Consider the following 18941-nt stretch of genomic DNA (forward strand, 5'->3'; position numbering starts at 1 on the left):
CATTTTGTACAAGTCTCCAGATTTTTCTGAAATTTGCTTGTTTGTCATTTCTTATTGCACTTTCCATTCCATTTATTACACATCATATTCCATTGCATTCCTATATCACAGCTAGTTCATCCATTTCCCAATTGATGGTCATGCCTTCAATTTCTAATATTTTGCCACCACAAAAAAAATATAAATATTTTTGTACATGTGGGTCCTTTTCTGCTTTCTTTGGTCTCTTTGGGATACAGAGTCTAGTAATAGTATTGCTGGGTCATAGAGTATGCACAGTTTGGTTGCCTTTTGAGTTCCAAATTGCTGTTTCCTTTTAAGCTAGTCTAGAATGTTTGCTCTTTTTTTTCCCTTTGAGTAAGTTGGGTTTAACTGTTTTAACTGTTTGGGATTAGATTCATGTGTAGTGTTTCCATTGTTCTTTCCTCTTTTTGACCCCATTCTTTTGTTACCAATAATTTCTATCACATCTCTATACTCCTTTTGTTTTAGTCTTTTCCATTCTTGGGTTGCTGTGCACATTTTTTTTTCTTACCTAGAATTCTGGAGCTGGGCGGCCTTGATCTTTTTGGATTGGAATATATAGAGATTCATTTTTTCCATTGCCTTGGACTGAGAAATACTTTGTCTTCTACCTACCATGTGAGCTACAAGTAGTTATATGAGGAAGAGCTTTAAGTAGTTTAGCCTTCTGATTTCATTTCAAAAAACTTTTACATTGTGTGTTTCCTGTTATCTTTTATTTTAAACTGCAGTTTCATTAGCATAAATGTAATACTTTGCTGATAGTGTTACCCCAGGTGGTTATTTATTGATGGAGTTTCTCTTTATATGTAGTTTGGAATAAATGATCCCTGAGGTTCCCTCCATATCTGAGATGTTATAATACCCAGTTTGTTTCCTGTCTCTTTGACACTTTTACAGAAGCTTCCTATAGCAATATGAATATATATGCTTTGTTTTTAAAAAGTCATTTCTAGATATATTAAATTACTTTTGTATTTACTTCACTGTAGTTTATTGAATTCTTTCTTTTTCTATAATATATAGAATATATATTATAGTGGTTTTGTGACACTGAACATATCACTTTATTTTCATAGTGATTAAGGTATCTTTTTAGCACTATTAAGTTCAGATATGGTGCTGGACTACTTTGGTATTAGGAATTTCCTTACTCAGTAGATTCTTACATTGATGGAATCACAGGTTTAATTCTATATCCCTTTCTATTAGAGAAAGGTACAATAATACCTATATGATATTTCTCTGTTATCTGTTTAATTTGATGATTTAACATAAAATAATGATACTTTTTTGTGTTCTATTGTTATTTTTTTTTTAATTTAAAATGTTATTTTAAAAAATGAACCTTAAACTTTTGTATTGCATTCTCCTGCCAGGATAAATATTTGATTTGACCCGTCATCATTCTTTACATCATAAGCATCTTGCAGGAATATATTTTAGTTGACTCTCTCTGTTTATATTTCAGCCTTTTTTATATTGAAATAGCAGTTGGCAGTATTGTTTTAAGTGTTTTCAACTTAACAAGTAACATGTAGATGTAAGCTTGAACGAGCTCTATTAAATGGTTCATATTTCTTTAAAGACTTTTCCATTGGATTATATTTTTAAAATTTTTTCTGCTAGCTGCTCTGAACACACACACACACACACACACACACACACACACACACACAATTTGTGAAACAGTTGAAATTTTGTTTTCTTAGTTGAGAGGTTTTAATTTTGCTTTATGATTAATACTTATTAAATGCTTTGTTTCAGGTTAAATCTAGTGGAAGCCTTTGTAGTAGATGCGGAGCTGAGACAGACTTTACAAGAAGAATTACTTCGACGTTTCCCAGATCTTAATCGATTTGCCAAAAAGTTTCAGAGACATGCAGCCAGCCTACAAGATTGTTACCGAATCTATCAAGCCATAAACCAGCTTCCTAATGTTATACAAGCATTGGAAAAACATGAAGGTAACAATGATTTTTGTTAGAATTTATATCCTTCTGTTTGAAATGTTAGTTTTTTGATTGCCATGAAAATGTATCTCCATTTTTTATAAAGAGGATGCTGCAAACCCACCATTAATTATATTTACTTTTTTTGTTGTTGTTAAAGAGTTTGTATTGGCTTATAGTGGAACTATGGCTGGAGTAAGAAGGTGTGGGTTCTCATCTGGGCTCTACTACTGTCAGCTGGTCATGCAAATGATCAAGTCCCTAAAGTTCTGTGCCTTTGTTTGCTCATGTCAAAATGATGTGGTGAATAAACTGATCTTAGGAATGTCTTCCATCTTGGTGATTCAGGCCAGTTCACTGCCTCGGAGGCAGTGGAGGGAAGGAAGCTGAATTTGGAATCATGACACCTGTGTTAGATAGAACCCTGGCTCTGCCACTTCTCAGTATGACCTTGGGGACATTATTTAACCATTTTGAATCTCAGTTTTCTTATCTATAAAATGGGTGGTGGAACCAGATGTCCTCTGAGGTCTTAGCATCCTTGATTTTTTTTTTTTTTTTTTTTTTTTTGAGCCTTATGACAAATAGCATTTAGCAGATAACCGGTTGGAATTGATGTGCCATTGGGATGCAGCAGAGGGCTTTGGCAGGGTAGAAGATAGCAGAAAATTGTGTAATAAAGTTGAAGGATGCTCTTTCTCACTCAAGGCTGCCTTAATATAGGACATGGCTATAGGTTTGACATACTAATTTGTACTTTAATGAATGAATTTGAAATATATCTGGGGGCAGCTTGATAACGTGGCCCTGCACTGGCCCTGCAATCAGGAAGACGTGAGTTTAAATGCACCTGCCAGCACTTAATATTTCTTAGCTGGGTGACCCTGGATAAGTCACTTAACCCCAGTTACCTCAAAAGGGGAAAAAAAAAAAACCACAATATATGATTTCCTTGGGCATTAAAGGTAAAAGAGGTGACACTAGGGGCAACTTATGATTATATAATTTGTATTTATATTAAGTTAAATAGAACTGGAGTCTTAAGAAGAACAATACAGTATTGGAATTTGGGGGGGGATGTTTTTGGTTTTGTTTTGTTTTTTATCAAAAAAAAAAATATGTTGTTGGTGGAATTGTGAATACATCCAACCATTCTGGAGAACAATTTGGAACTATGCTCAAAAAGTTTTCAAACTGTCCATATCCTTTGATCCAGCTGTGTTTCTACTGAATATTATTGTTCGGTAAGAAATGATCAGCAGGATGATTTCAGAAAGGCCTGGAGAGACTTACACTAACTGATGCTGAGTGAAACGAGCAGGACCAGGAGATCATTATATACTTCAACAACAATACTATATGATGATCAATTCTGATGGATCTGGCCATCCTCAGCAATGAGATGAACCAAATCAGTTCTTATGGAGCAGTAATGAACTGAACCAGCTACACCCAGCGAAAGAACTCTGGGAGATGACCAAGAACCATTACATTGAATTCCCAATCCCTATATTTTTGCCCGCCTGCATTTTTTGATTTTTTTCACAGGCTAATTGTACAATATTTCAGAGTCTGATTCTTTTTGTACAGCAAAATAACGGTTTGGACATGTATACTTATTTTGTATTTAATTTATATCTTAATATATTTAACATGTATTGGTCATCCTGACATCTAGGGGAGGGAGTGGGGGGAAGGAGGGGAAAAATTGGAACAAAAATTTGGCAATTGTCAATGCTGTAAAATTACCCATGCATATAACTTGTAAATAAAAAGCTATTGAAAATTTTAAAAAGATGGGTGGGGGGGCTTGAGAACAATAAGAATGATGAATTGAAAAATTAACTAAATGCATTAGTATTTCAAAGGAGAATTATGACTTTAGAGCTTTAAATATCTTGCTCTAAAATTGCTATTTTCTTATCTTGTGAATTTTTTTGGATTATAATCAATCTCTTGGGCAAAAACAGTATGCCATGAAAAGAAAGTTAATTTAGGAACAGCAGGGGGCAGCAGCATATAAGAACTAGCCTGTAGTAATGAAAAAAAAAAACACTGAAGTGGTTCTCTTTATTTAATCTCCTAAAATTGGGAAATTGAAACAATACCTGCAAAGTTATTTCTATTATACCCTTAGGATAAAATTTTGCCCAATAACAAATGGCACAAGGTATTTAGAGTTTTGTGGTAACAAATTGTTATATCCCTAATTAATGACTTGCTCCATCATGATGTGGATGTGACCCTGTACTTAAAGTTTATGGCAGGAGATTATTAATTCTGACAGATCCTATTAAACGATAAAGCTTTGCATATTAGCCAAGAAATTAATTGTTTCTTGTCTGAGAACCAGTCTGGTTAAATTTCTAGAGGTGCTTCAGTAAGGTAGTTTGAGGGGTGACAATTTTATTTGGCTGTAACAGTTCTCAAGTCATAGAAGTGTAATAATGAGTGTCTTGATAAAAATTCTGATTCATTACTATGAATAAATTTTATAGTTAATGACACTGATGTTTCTCTAAGCTATGATTCTTAATGAGACTGAGAAAGGAGAAAAAGCTTAAAAGGAAAAAGTTTCATTAGGTAATTTTTTTTTTTTTTTTTTTTTTTTAGAAAACAGGCACTTAAAACTATAAATTGTATATATATTTGTGGAAATTTATGATATTGTCAGAATATACTTACTACATTGATTTTCAGTAACTTATTTCTTTCAGAATGGCATTTAAAAATTTCTCAGAAATTCTCAGGATGTTTTCTACACAGAATGAAAGTTAAATTCAGTCCTCAAAATGCTTCTCCAGATTCTCTCAAAGATTAAAATGAACATTTATCTTCCTTAGGCTTTTTCCTCCATCCCAGTTAACTTTCTAAGGCTTGTTAGGAAAGATTATCAGTCTTTTCTCTGTTATTATCACAGATTCCTCCATAAATATCCCTAAGATTCTATTGATTTTCTTAAAAATATAGTAACAATTTCTCAGATGTCTGTGAGAAGGGCTGTTTAAGCTGTAGTTTTATTTGCAGATGGGCATATGTGAGGAGAATTACAGAAATAGCAAATGACCCAGGAATTTAGTTGTAAGACACTGAGTGGGGTTGATGGTTTCAGATAGAAGCAAAAATGAAGAGTGATTTAAGTGCTAGAGACAATCTATGTTAGTAGTAGTTGTGGTAGCAAGGATTATAATTGTGATGATGATGAATGGCTTTTTGATGATCTGTTCTTATATGGCTTCTGTCACTATGCTGATTTTGGGTGATCCTTATATATTAATTTCTGTCTGTATGTTCAGTTCTTTTAGTTGTGCCCAGCTCTTTGAGACTACATCTGGGATAATCTCAGCAGAGGTGCTAGAGTGTTTTGCCATTTCTTTCTCTAGCTCAGTTTACTGATGAGATGAAGCAAACAGGTTTCAGTGACTTGACCATGGTCACATAGCTAATAAGTAACTTTGGCCAGATTTAAACTCAGTGTCTGACTTCAGGCTCAGTGTTCTGTCCACTTCACCATCTAGCTGTTTTTCAGTCTGTGTTAATCAGACTAATTGAGGAGTCCAGCTACCATGTGAATATACATTCATTTGTTATTTATTGGATGATACAGCCATAAGTACAACCTCCATTTTGGTATATTGTCTTTCTAAGTAGAAGAAATATTATATTAAGCCTAGTGTATTGTATACCTTTCTGCTTTTCTGCTTTCTTGTTAAGTTGTAATGGTTTTCTTTGAAGCAGTAAGAAATAGTACTCAACTGTAACAGATTTTCCCATTGCTGCTTCTTCCCCTGTTCTTCACTCACCCAACCAAAATGTATATGGCTTCTACAGTTTTGAATCTGTGTCATCTTTAGGATAATTATGAAAAACTTCTCCGTGCAAATAAGTTGCCTATCTCTAAGGTTCCAGGGAACATTGAATTGAAAGACAGAGCAACCCAATAATGATTTCAAAAAGACTATCCCTGAGTTTCAGGAAATAGCCATATCCAAATAGCCATAGCCAATCATTATTCCTCAAACATTCAAGAAACCTGAAACCCATAGAATCACTTGCTTATTCTTTATAATTTTGAAACAAAGAGTTCATTAATCTTCTGAAATATAGAATATTGGAATTCTTTTTTGAGAGAAAAGGTTTTTGGCATTTAAAATACAGTAATTGTTCATTTATTCAGAAATTGTGTATCAAATAATCTGATAGTATCCACAGCACAATTTAAAAGAAAATAACTAGAAGTTACCTCCAGGAAGCCAAAACAAATATCACAAAATTTATAAGCTAAAACACATTTACTTTATTAGAAGCTTTTGTTTCTCTCTCATCAGTCTTTCCCTATCTACTGGCTCCTTTCCTGCTTCCTACAAAGGTACTTGGGTCCTTCCTTTCCAACACTTTACTGGATTACCAACTTTTTAAGCTCTTACTGTCTTATCTTTCCTCACCTTCACACTCAAATTCCTAGGAAATATTGTCTATACTTATTGTTTGGAGCAGCTTGGTGGTGCAGTGGATAGCGTGCTGGGCCTAGAGTCAGGAAGGCTCCCCTTGAATTCAGTTGTGGCCTCACACATTACTAGCTATGTAATTTTCGGCAATCCATGCCAGGAATATCCCATGGGATCATGAAGAGTTGGGCATGACTGAAAAACAGCTTAACACATTATACTTAACTTCCTTCACTTTCACTCAACTCCCATTCACTTTTCAATGCCTTGATGAGTTTTAGTCCTATTGACATCTCCCTTTGAATTTCCTGTGGGCATCTCAACTCAATAGATCCAAATTGGAATTTGTTTTCCTCTCTCTACTTTCTCCTTAGTTAAAAGAGAAATCTCTGGGGAAAGGACAATAAAGTGGGGGAGGGAGAGAATTTGTATATAGTATTTACTGTGCTAAATGCTTTTGGTTTCCTTTTTCTGCTGAGCAGTCATCTTTCCATTCAATTGCTTAAGGTTAGTATTATCCATGACTCTTCACTCTTTCACTCCACATATTCACTCATTTGTCAAATCTTGTGACTTTATAATGCCATAAAATTATATCCCTAACCAAAATAGGGCAATGGTTATTATGGTTAATATTCAAAGATCATTGCTAAAATTGAATGAATAGAGGTAGATATGAGAGTAAGAGATTGTATTCTTCAACAGTTTGTCAGGGGATAAGAACTTTTTATTTTTGGTACCATGTTACTTAATCTTACTGATATTTTTAATACTTTATTTGGGAGGCATTTGTAAAATTTCATTAGTGGTAACTCTAGAGTATTTCTTCATTCTTGATTGACATGAATGTAAACACAGAAAAGAGAAAGTAAAATAATTTCATGAATTATTTGTTGATACAATAATTAAATTTTATAATCTGAAGAAGAGCTGGGAAATGTTCTAGTAGTGAATTTTACATTTCAGTAATGAATCAACAGTAATTGATGGATCTATGACCTCTTAGAGTCTTAGAGTTTGATGATACATATGATTCTAGATGATAATGAAACTTAAGTAGTGATTACATAATGATTTAGGCCGTTGTTAACCTGAAAATACTTGTGTTTATTGTCTTAAAATGTTTGCAACTGTTTTGTTTAGGCTCATAGCTGCAGTCTTTAGGATGAAGCCTTGAGGAGCTATGAAGGAGGAGTCCTCAGCTACTGACAATAAATTGGGAGTTTCTTTTTGAGGTTTTTTACTTAATTGATTTTTCTAGACAGCATTATTGAAGAAAATCTCTTCCAACTTTTCTGTTACATGATGTTTGTTACCATTAAATTTGCAGGTTTATGTCTGTGCACATGCTAGATTTCCCTCTGATTTAACTCTTACAATTTAATTTAATTAACCTCTCCAGATTTTAATTATCTTTAAAAATTAGCAGATCAAATGATTTTTTAAAATTAACATTAATGTTTGCATGAAAAACATTGTTGTAGGTGCTGAGAAAAGTTATATTCAAAATTTAAAGCAGACATCCTTCCCTCATGGAACTTATAACCTAGTATAAGTAGGGAGCAAAAATAACTACTCTGTAAAATATATTTGTATTAATTCCTTTCTACCCTTTACAATATAATTAACACAGTGTTAAAAGGCCATCCTTTGTACCTTGTATGTATTTCTATGCAGAGATTACTCTGTATATTCTGTATCCCTTTTATTCCCTCCCAATTTGCCTGAACATATAGGCAGTTAATAATTGATTTTAATAATAGTACTAGCAGCTAGGCCCCTTCTGGGCTTAATGAATGATAAAATTTTGAGCTTATTAGATTCATTAGCACACATCTGTGTGAATGAATCACATTCAAAAATAATTAAATGTTGATCAAGGTTATATACTCTGCTATGTTTTCAAGTATGATTTAGTTTTTCATTCATGAGAAAAGCTTCACAGAGTTTATTCAAGCCTTTTCCCTCCTAGAATAAGAAACATGATTCCTATTTATTATATAATTTAAGTGATTTTTATTATGTAACAGTAGCCAGCATTTATATAGTGTTTTATCATTTGCAAGTCATTTTAGAAATATCTCATTTTCTCTTCACAACAACCTGGGAGGTAGGTGGTATTGTCCCATTTAAAGATGAAGAAACCAAAGTAGATAAGTGAAGTGACTTGCCCAGAATCACACACCCATTAAGTGTCTGAGACTAAATTTGAACTTAGATATCCTGTCTACCACATCTGGGCCACCTAGCTGCCCTTTTTGTTATACAAACAAAAAGGATAAAACTAAAAATTGGATTACATGGCCACAAGCCTTTGATTATTACTTAATGACCAGCATTATCTTAGATCTGCGGTTGTGTTCAACCCATTCAAGACACAATACAATTTTTGTCTCCTTGGTCTTTTGGGGGGAACTGTTGGCTTTGTTTCACTACCATAATTAGACCATTTGTGCCTTTTCCCCTGAGCATAAAGGGAATTCTTAACATTTTTGTACTGTGTCAATTTATAAGCTGTCGATTGCAGTAATTTTGTGAGTTTGGGAATTGTTCACTTTGTTCTTGGCAGCTCAAGGCAATTATTAATAGGAAGGAGGGGATAAAGGATTTCTTAAAGCACTTCTAATCCTAAATCTTTGGTCTTCCCTTCTTATGCTTTATCATATTGTAGAGATGACTGGGTTTTGAAGATAATACTCTTGAAATGCAAGATCTTTCAGTGTGAATGCCAGACTTAAAATAGGATCCAGAGGTTCTGTGTCATTTTATAATGGCTAATGGAAATAAATAGGCGAGGCGGGTACTTGTACAAATTTTTTTTATTATTTTTTATTAGTTATTAGCAAATTAGTAGACTTTTTTCCCTACATTGACATCTGTTTGTAACTTGATGATTTATTACTTTAAGTGCTAGTTTCTTGCCTTATTTTATATGATCTTATCAACATGAAATGTTTTAAATTCTACAGGCTGATATATGCCTGTCTTACTTAGCTATTTGTAAAGTAACATGTCTGGCAATTTACAGATAAGCATATTATGAGATATACTAGTCTGTATTTATGGGTACCTAGGTGGCATAGTGAATAGAGTGCTATGGGCCTGAAGTCTAGAAGATTTATCTTCCTGAATTCAGATTTGGCTTTAGACACTTAATAGTTGTATGATCTTGGGTAAGTCACTGAACTGTTTACCCCAGTTTCTCATCTGACAGAATGAGCCAGATAAGGAATTGATAAACTATTCCAGTGTCTTTGCCAAAAAAAACAAAAACAAAAAAACAAATGGGGTCATGAAAAATTGGACATGACTGAACGACTACAACAGAAATTTGTATTCCACATAAGTTCATTTGAAACCCATACCTTTAGTTAAGATCATTTATTAGCTAGTTACATTAGCCCAAAAAAATCTTGATTTTTTTTTTTTTCTAGTCAACATTGCAGCTGTCTATTTGAGCTTACGCCATTATTTGGGGCATTCAAGATAGAGGGGACTTTATGGAATATTTTTGTTTCAGAAAACTTGCATGTAAAGCAGAAAAGAAAGTCTTGCGGAAGATGTATATATTCCACAAGAATTTATGGGAAACATAGAACGTAATTTGGCAAAAATAAGAATATAAGAAATAATAAAGAAGCCACAATCTTTTTTTTTTTTAATAACTTTTTATTGACATAGCCCATGCCTGGGTAATTTTTTTACAACATTATCCCTTGCACTCACTTCTGTTCCGACTTCTTCCCTCCCTCCCTTCACCCCTTCCCCCAGATGGCAAGCAGTCCTATATACGTTAAATATGTCACAGTGTATCCTAGATACAATATATGTGTGCAGAATCGAACAGTTCTCTTATTGCACAGGAAGAATTGGATTCAGAAGGTAAAAATAACCTGGTAAGAAAGACAAAAAGCAAGAGTTTACATTCATTTCCCAGTGTTCTTTCTTTGGGTATAACTGCTTCTGTCCATCCTTGATCAATTGAAACTGAGTTAGATCTCTTTGTCGAAGAAATCCACTTCCATCAGAATACATCCTCATACAGTATCATTGTTGAGGCATATAATGATCTCCTGGTTCTGCTCATTTCACTTAGCATCAGTTCATATAAGTCTCGCCAATCCTCTCTGTATTCATCCTGTTGATCATTTCTTACAGAATAATAATAAGGAAGCCACAGTCTTAAACTACCTAACACCATAAGCTCAGTTTAAATATGTCATTCCCTATTTTCCCCTTATCTCCTCTCTCTCTTCACTCCCCCTCTCCCTTTCTTTCTCATACACACAGACACATACACACTCACAGAAATAACTATCAGTGAATCAGTTCACTAACAGGAAACTTTTTTAATCTAAAAAAGATTAGAGATAAGAAGTGTTAGAATAGATAATATTGATAACATGATATTGAAAAGGTTTCATATGAATAAAATCAATGAAGCTAAAATAAGAAGGGGAATTTTTAATTGGGAGAGGGGGAAATCTTTGCATCTAAAATCTCTAAGAGTCTCCCAACTAGCTAGTTTAATAACAGTTGTATAGTGCTTACTATATGCCAGGGCTTGTGCTTTACTCTGATTTGATCCTCACAATAATTCTGGGAAGTAGATGCTATTATAATCCCCATTTTACTGATGAGAGAACTGAAGCAAGTGGTTGTTTGCTTGTCTAGGGTGACATAAGGTTAGTGAATGTCTGAGGATAGATTTGAGCTCAAGGAGTCTATATTTCCTTAGCAGATTTGATGTCTGGCTTGTAATTTTTTCTGTCCTCTCCTAATTAGCTAATGTTAGTTGATGGCTAACTTATATACAGTGTTTACTATGCAAGCAAAATAATTGTGAATGTGTAATGGGGATTTGTTTTTTCTTTAAATGCCTTTTATAAGGTGATTCCCCTCACCCTATCTCACCTCATCTCATCTCCACACAATGAAAGTAAGAACTTGTATTCTTCAAATATTTAAACAAGGAAATAAGGTATACACTAGTTCATTTTAACTGAGAAAAATATATGAAGAGAAATGGAAAGAGACGAAGTTATAAGCAATTTTAAGTGTTTACTATATGATAATCATTGTGAGGTAGTGTGGTTTTAGATTGTGGAGGGCATTTGATGCCATGATTAGGAATTTGACTTTTGTTTATACGGTAAGTGGGAACCATTTATGTGAGATTTTTTAGAATTGAAGTGACTTTAGGAAAAGTATGTAGGAAGCTATTACAAGAGTTTATAAGAACCTATACTAAGATATATAACAGTGAAGATCGAGAGAAAAGAGCTAGATATATGAGGTGCTATTGAGATAGAATTAATAGGATTTAATAACTGGTTGAATATAGAAAGGAAAGGAAAGAGGAGAGTCATAGAATATATTAGAAGAGAAGTGAAAATTGACATTTTCACCATCATTCCAAAGTTGTTTTTCTTGTTAAGTATCTGTGAGATTATTATAATTTGAGTGAAATCTGAATATGGCAATACTCACAATAGACTTGAATACCATGTGAATAAGGCAGATCTTAAGAGTCCTAAGACCAAGATGGAAGGTTAATTCTATTGCTTATTAGTTCTATATGGCCAAGTTACTTATTAGCCTCTTTGAGTCTCAATTTGGAGCCTCAATTCCCTATATCCAAATATCTCCAAAAGAAAGCAATCTCTGTAGTAATATTAAAGAATTGTTTGTCAAATTATCAAAAACTATATAGATGTGCATAATTATTACCATTACCATGTGATTCTTATTAACTTTTTAATGGTCTGTACTGTTATTTATGTGGTGGTGTTTTTTTCCTCTTAAAGAAACAATTTTTTCTCTCTCATTTACAGGAAAACACCAATCGTTGTTGTTGGCAGTCTTCGTAACACCTTTGACTGATCTTCATTCTGATTTCTCCAAGTTTCAGGAAATGATAGAAACAACCTTAGATATGAACCAGGTATGCATTATAGTTTCGCAAATTAAAACCAGAATATTTTGAATAGTTATATTTTTCCATTAGCTAATTTTGACACAAAGTGAATATTAATTATAGGATTGTTGTCAACCAGAGCATTTAAGATGATTAAACAAGTTGGGAAAAGTTACCTTTAATGGCAAAGTAGTTTTATTAGATATCACTTATACAGAAGCCAGAAAAGTAAATTGGAAGTTGGGTATCACAGATGTGTAGAAATCTCACATTGTGAGAGAGGATTTTTTTTCCTAATTAGAAAAGAAAAAAAAATAATATTAGAAAGCTGGTGTATAAAAAAATTGAGAACAAAGGAATGGTGGAGATAAGCAAGAAAGAATACTTGAGAGAGGATGAAATCATTTATTTTTTTTCAGTGGAATGCTGATTATTAGGTAGTTGTGAGGCATAACTGTTGAAAACAGAAGTGAGAAAATCAAACTGATTTTTGTAAATGTTTCAGCCAGTATTAAAATTTGCATTGGATTACTAGAATGTTTCAACTAGGATTCCATTTTAGAGATCATCTTCTTAACCTGCATCTATGAGATTTTCCAGCAGCAATTCTTTTTTTCTTTTCTTTTTTTTTTTTATTAAAGCTTTTTATTTTTCAAAACATATGCATGGACAATTACATGCATTACATTCTCTCATTACATTCATTCAACATTAGCCCTTGCAAAACCTTGTGTTCCAATTTTTCCTTACTTCCCCCATACCCTCCTTTAGATGGCAAATAGTTCAATACATGTTAAACATAATATATGCATACATCTAATAAGTACATGTTAAATCTAATATATGCATACATATTTATACAGTTATTGTGCTTTATAAGAAAAATCAAATTAAACCAATTAAAAAAAAAAAGAAGCAGCAGCAAAATAAAATGCAAGCAAGCAACAACAAAAAGAGTGAAAATGCTATATGTTGTGAGCCACCTTCAGTTCCCACAGTCCTCTCTCTGGGTGTAGATGGTTCTCTTCATCACTGAACAATTGGAACTGGTTTGAATCATCTCATTGTTGAAGAGAGCCACATCCATCAGAATTGGTCATTGTATAATCTTGTTTTTGCCGTGTATAATCTCCAGGTTCTGCTCGTTTCACTTAGCCATCAGTTCGTGTAGGTCTCTCCAGGCCTCTCTGAAATCATCATGCTGGTTGTTTCTTACAGAACAATAATATTCCATAACATCCATATACCATAATTTATTTAGCCATTCTCCAATTGATGGGCATCCATTCAGTTTCCAGTTTGTTGCCACTACAAAAAGGGCTACCACAAACATTTTTACACATGTGAGTCCCTTCCCCTCCTTTAAGATCTCTTTGGGATATAAGCTCAGTAGAAACACTCCTAGCAGCAATTTTTATTTAAAATGGAGTCATTAAAAATACTTAATATTTAAAAAAAAAATATTCTTCTAAATTATACATATTCTCCATATGTATTATCTTAAATCCATTCCAGTTTTAATTAAATAGGAGGAATTGGAATTAGTTGGGGATTTTTTTTGTAAAGATATCTTAAGATTTTTTTTTAAGCAGAATTTTTCAATATAGTCTGAAGTACCTAAAAGACATTGTTCTTCTCATAATATTAAATTTTTATCTGTATTCTCTGAGGTTTCTAATTAATATATGGATTTGTTTTTTCTCGGAGCTTTCCTGAAGGTGAATAGTTAAATGCCAAAGTAAATTAATTTCTCTTTTTCTGATGTAGTTTAACAAAATTTCTTAAGTTCATATTTGTCTTTTTTTTTTTAATTAATACTTTGTTTTCCCCCAGTTACTTGTAAAAACAATCTTCAACATTTATTTTAAAAATTGAGTTCCATATTCTTTCCCTCCCTCTCTGCCCATCAATGAGAAAGTAAGCAATTTGACATAGATTATACAGGTGTAATCATGTGAAACATTTCCATATTAGTTATACCATAAAAGGAAAACATAGTCCAAAATAAAAACCCAAGAAAACTGAAATTAAGCAAAATAAAAATCTTTGATCTGTATTCAGATTACATCAGTTCTTTCTCTGGGGATAGATAGCATTTTTCAAAAATAAGTCCTTCAGATTTGCGGAGTTGTCTTGGATTGTTGTATTACTTAGAATAACTAAGTCATTCCCAGTTAATCATCTTACAGTATTACTGTTACTGTATACAATGTTTTTCTGGTTCTATTTATTTCATATTGCATTAGTTTATATAAGTCCAGGAATTTCTGAGAGCATTTGACTCAATAGTATTGCATCACAATTATATATCACATATTGTTCAGCCATTCCTCAATTGATGAGCATCCCTTCAATTTCCACTTCTTTGCCACCAGAAGAGAACTGCTATAAATATTTGAGTATAATTCCAAGTTACTCTATATAATGGTTGAATCAGTTTATAACTCCACCAATCATGCATTAATGTCTCAATTTTCCCATATCTCTTCCAACTTTTATCATTCCCCCTTTCTGTCCTATTAGCCAATCTAATAGTTGTGAGGTAGTATCACAACTATTTTTTAATTTGCATGTCTCCAATCAATAGTGAGTTAAAGCATTTCCCCCTCCCCCCCAATATGGCTATTTATAGCTTTGATCACATCACCTGAAAACTGATTATTCATGTGTTTTTTTTTTTTTTTTAATCATTTGTCAGCTGGGAAATAGCTTCTGTTTTCATAGTTTGACTCATTCCTCTATTTGGGAGATGAAGTATTTATCAGAAACTTGCTTCAAAAATGTTTTCAGTTAGGATTACTATTTCCCTTTTGTTTATTCTGTTCTCTCCTTTTACCCTGTCACTTCTTTAAAAAAAAAAAAAAAAAGTGTTTTGCTTCTCATTATTGTCTCCCCCAATCTACCCTCTCTTCTTTGAGGAACCCCTTCTATTCCAAACCCCCAGTACTCTTTCTCTTTTACTTTCCAGTAGGTTAAGCTAGATTTTTATGCCTAATTGAGTGTGTGTTATTCCCTCTTTGAGCCAGTTCTTATGAGAGTAAGGTTCAAATGTTTCCTGTCATCTCCCCCATTTTTCTCTCCACTGTCATAGCTTTTTCTTGCCTCATTTATGTGAGATAATTTTACCCCATTCTATCTACCTCTTCTTTTCTCCCAGTACATTTCCCTTTCTCACCCCTTAATTTTATTTTTAAAGATATCGTCTCATCATATTCAACTCGCCCTGTGCGCTTTGCCTGTATGTACTCCTCACTGTCTACAAATATCATCTTCATACATAGAAATGTGAACAATTTAATCTTATGTCTCTTATGAGTTCCCTTTCCCATTTACTTTTTTATGTTTTTCTTGAGTCTTGTATTTGGAAATCAGATTTTCAATTCAGCTCTGGTCTTTTCATTAGAAATGTTTGAAAGTCCTCTATTTCATTGAATATCCATTTTTTTCCCCTTCTGATTAAATTCAGGTTTTGCTGAGTTAAATGATTCTTGGTTGTAATCTTGGCTCCTTTGCCTTCTGTCTAGAATATCATGTTTCAATCTCTCCTCCCCTATAAGGTAGAAGCTGTTAAATCTTGTGTTATCCTTACTGTGACTCCATGATACTTGTCTTTCTGCAACATTTTCTTCTCAGCCTGGGAACTCTGGAATTTTGCTATAATATTTCTGAGGAATTTTCATTTTGAGATTGCTTTTAAGAGGTTATTGGTAGATTTTTTTCAATTCTGGTTTTCAAAAGATGATGTCTAAATTCTTGTTTTGATTATGCCTTTTATGTAGTCCAATAATTTTTACATTATGTCTCCTGGACCTATTTTGTAGGTCAGTTGTTTTTCTAATGAGATATTTCATATGGTCTTTTTTTTTTTTTGTTCATTTGGTTTTGTTGTTTCTTGATGTTTCACGAATATCTTTAGATTCCACTTGATTAATTCTAATGTTTAAAGAATTAATTTTTTTTTGTACCTCTTTTTCAGTTTGGCCAGTTATATTTTTTTAATGAGTTCTTTTCTTAAGTAGATTTTTGTCCCTCTTTTTCCATTTGACCAATTCTGCTTTTTGAGGAGTTTTTTCTCTTTGTTGAATTTTTGTATATTTATTTCCATTTGGTCAACTCTACTTTTCAAAGAATTCCTCTCTTTGGATTTTTGTATCTCTTTTGGATTTTGACCAAGTCTGTTTTATTACTTTCTTCAGTATTTTTTTGTGCCTTCTTTACTAAGTTTTTGACTTGTTTTTCATGATTTTTTTGCATCATTCTCCTTTCTCTTGCCATTTTTTTCTCTCTCTTATTTGATTTTTATAATCATTTTTGAGCTCTTCCCTCTCCCATGGTTTGATAGCAATTCATATTTTTCTTGGAGTCTTTGGATGCAGAAATTTTGACTTTTTTTTTTTATCATCTGATATATGTTTTGATCGTTCTTGTCACCATAATAGTAACTTTCTGTGTTCAGAATTTTTTTCTGTTAAGTAGGGCTCTGATTCCAGGGTGGAGGACAGAGCCTCCCACCCTGGGAAAGATGTATATATATATATATATATATATATTATATTGGGACTGTCCCAAACTTCAGGGATTTTGTACAGCTGTTTTCAGAGAAATTTCTAGAGACCTATAAGTTTTCAGTTCTTTCAAAGTGGTATGATCTAAGGAGAGATGTGTTTACTACTCTTCTGGCTTCTGCTCTGGTCTGTGAGAAACCAAAAGAACTTTTTTCTCTCCCTGGAACTGATAGGAGAGTTCGTGCTCCACTGTGGCCACAAGCTCTGATATATTAATGTTCCTCCTTTCTTTGGGACTGCCATCCAGAACTGCAACTGGGATTTGAGCATCCTGCCCTGACCCCACTGCCAGCAAAGCGGTCCTTGTAATCTTCTTCTGGCTAGTTGTTAGACTCTCTCTTGTTGTCTGTGAGCCGAGAGCTCTGGAAGCTGCAGCTGTAGCTGCTTTTCATGGCTTGTTCCTGATTTGCTGGGGTCTGGTCTTCGCAAGTGTGGTCTTCACTAGATTGCAGTCCACTGTCACCCTGGTATGACAAATCTTTCCTGCCTAACTTATAAATTGTCTTGGATTGGAAGATTGTTTCACCTGGGGATTTTTGTGGCTTTGCCACTCCAAATTTATTTTAGGGCATTGTTTGAAGATCTCTGGAGGCATTTGGGGGAAAACTCCAGGTGAGTCCCTGCCTTTTCACTATTATTTTGGCTTTGTCCATAGTTTCATGAAGAGCTGTATAGGTAACATTGCTTCATAAAATGAGCAGCTTACTCCCTTTTTCACAAGTAAGACCAATATCACATTCTTATAAGTCATGTTATTTGCATTAAAGAGCTTTAGAGAGATTGTAAGTTGTGTAGAGACAGGTGTTGAGTCTAGATTTTCCAACTCTCAGCATGTTGTAAGATGGTATTTTTTATTGACATTTATCTTCTCACCCCCATTTTTTTAAAATCAGGAATTGCTCTCATCATTGATTATCATTTCCCCCATTAAATGTTGTTATATATAATTCAGCATATCTTTGGAAGAATCTATAATTTGTGCCTGCTACAATACTTCAGTATAATTTTTATTTAACATTCATTTACATCTTTCCTTTAAACAACAGTACCTTTTCCTGGTCATTTAGATCCCATGATTGTCCTGAAGAAAGCCATTTTTCTTTAGACAAGCATATATATACCCACTAGTGGCAAGAGTTGGGTTCCTTATCCCTTTTGAGTTGTTTTTAATTGACTGTTTCACATTTTTTTCATTTAAAAAAAGGTTTACAACCTGGTCCCTTCCTTTATTGCCAGTCTTCTTTATATAATCTGTCCACTCCATATATTTTTTGTCACCTGTACTGGCCTACTTGGATTCTTCTGAAAGAGCATTTCATCTTCCATTTCCATGCCTTTATGCTGACTTTTCCATGCTTAGAATGTTCTTCCACTTTACCTTCACATCTTAAATCCTGGATTTTCTTCTGGATTCCACTCAAATGACACCTAATATAGGAGGACTTTTCCAGGTCTTCAAGATACTAGTGTTGTCTTGTCCCTCTGAGATTACCTTCCATCAGTTTTGTATATATTTTGTACTTATTTATATATTTTCCCCTGTTAAAATTGAGCCCTCTTGAATATAGGGACTATTTCTGCCTTTCTTTGTATACCTGTTACTTAGCATTATATCTGGCACATAGTTAGAACTTCATAAATGCTTATTGATTGATTAATAGTCACAGTAACTAATTAATGTTTCCATCAGCATTAAAATTTGTGTTTTACACAAGAATGTTTCAATTAGGATCGTGTGTTAATTATCAACTCCTTACCTTGAATCTATGAGATTTTCCAGTAGCAATTTTTATGTAAAAATAAAGTAATTAATATATAAGAATATTATATAATGCACATCTATTTTTCCTATATATTTCTATAGCACTTAATGTTTTAGATACTATGCTAAGTGCTTTCCAGTTATCATTTCATTTGATTGTCATAACTTTATGAAGTAGGTGCAGTTATGATCCCCATTTTACAGAAGAAAAAACTGAGCAGACAGGTTCACTGAGTTCCCCAGGGAAACAACAGCTACTAAATATCCAAAACT

At 33.3% G+C, this 18941-nt stretch overlaps 1 protein-coding gene across 1 annotated transcript in view; it reads left to right on the forward strand.

Annotated features, from left to right (window-relative positions):
- Positions 1-18941, forward strand: part of MSH2 (mutS homolog 2) — a 67379-nt gene that overhangs the window by 25615 nt on the left and 22823 nt on the right. Inside the window, exons 7-8 of the mRNA XM_031950444.1 lie at positions 1792-1991; positions 12259-12368. Of these exons, the coding sequence (XP_031806304.1) occupies positions 1792-1991; positions 12259-12368 (310 nt within the window). The remainder of the gene's footprint in view (positions 1-1791; positions 1992-12258; positions 12369-18941) is intronic.

Source organism: Sarcophilus harrisii, chromosome 2, assembly GCF_902635505.1.
Source record: "Sarcophilus harrisii chromosome 2, mSarHar1.11, whole genome shotgun sequence".
NCBI lineage: Eukaryota > Metazoa > Chordata > Mammalia > Dasyuromorphia > Dasyuridae > Sarcophilus > Sarcophilus harrisii.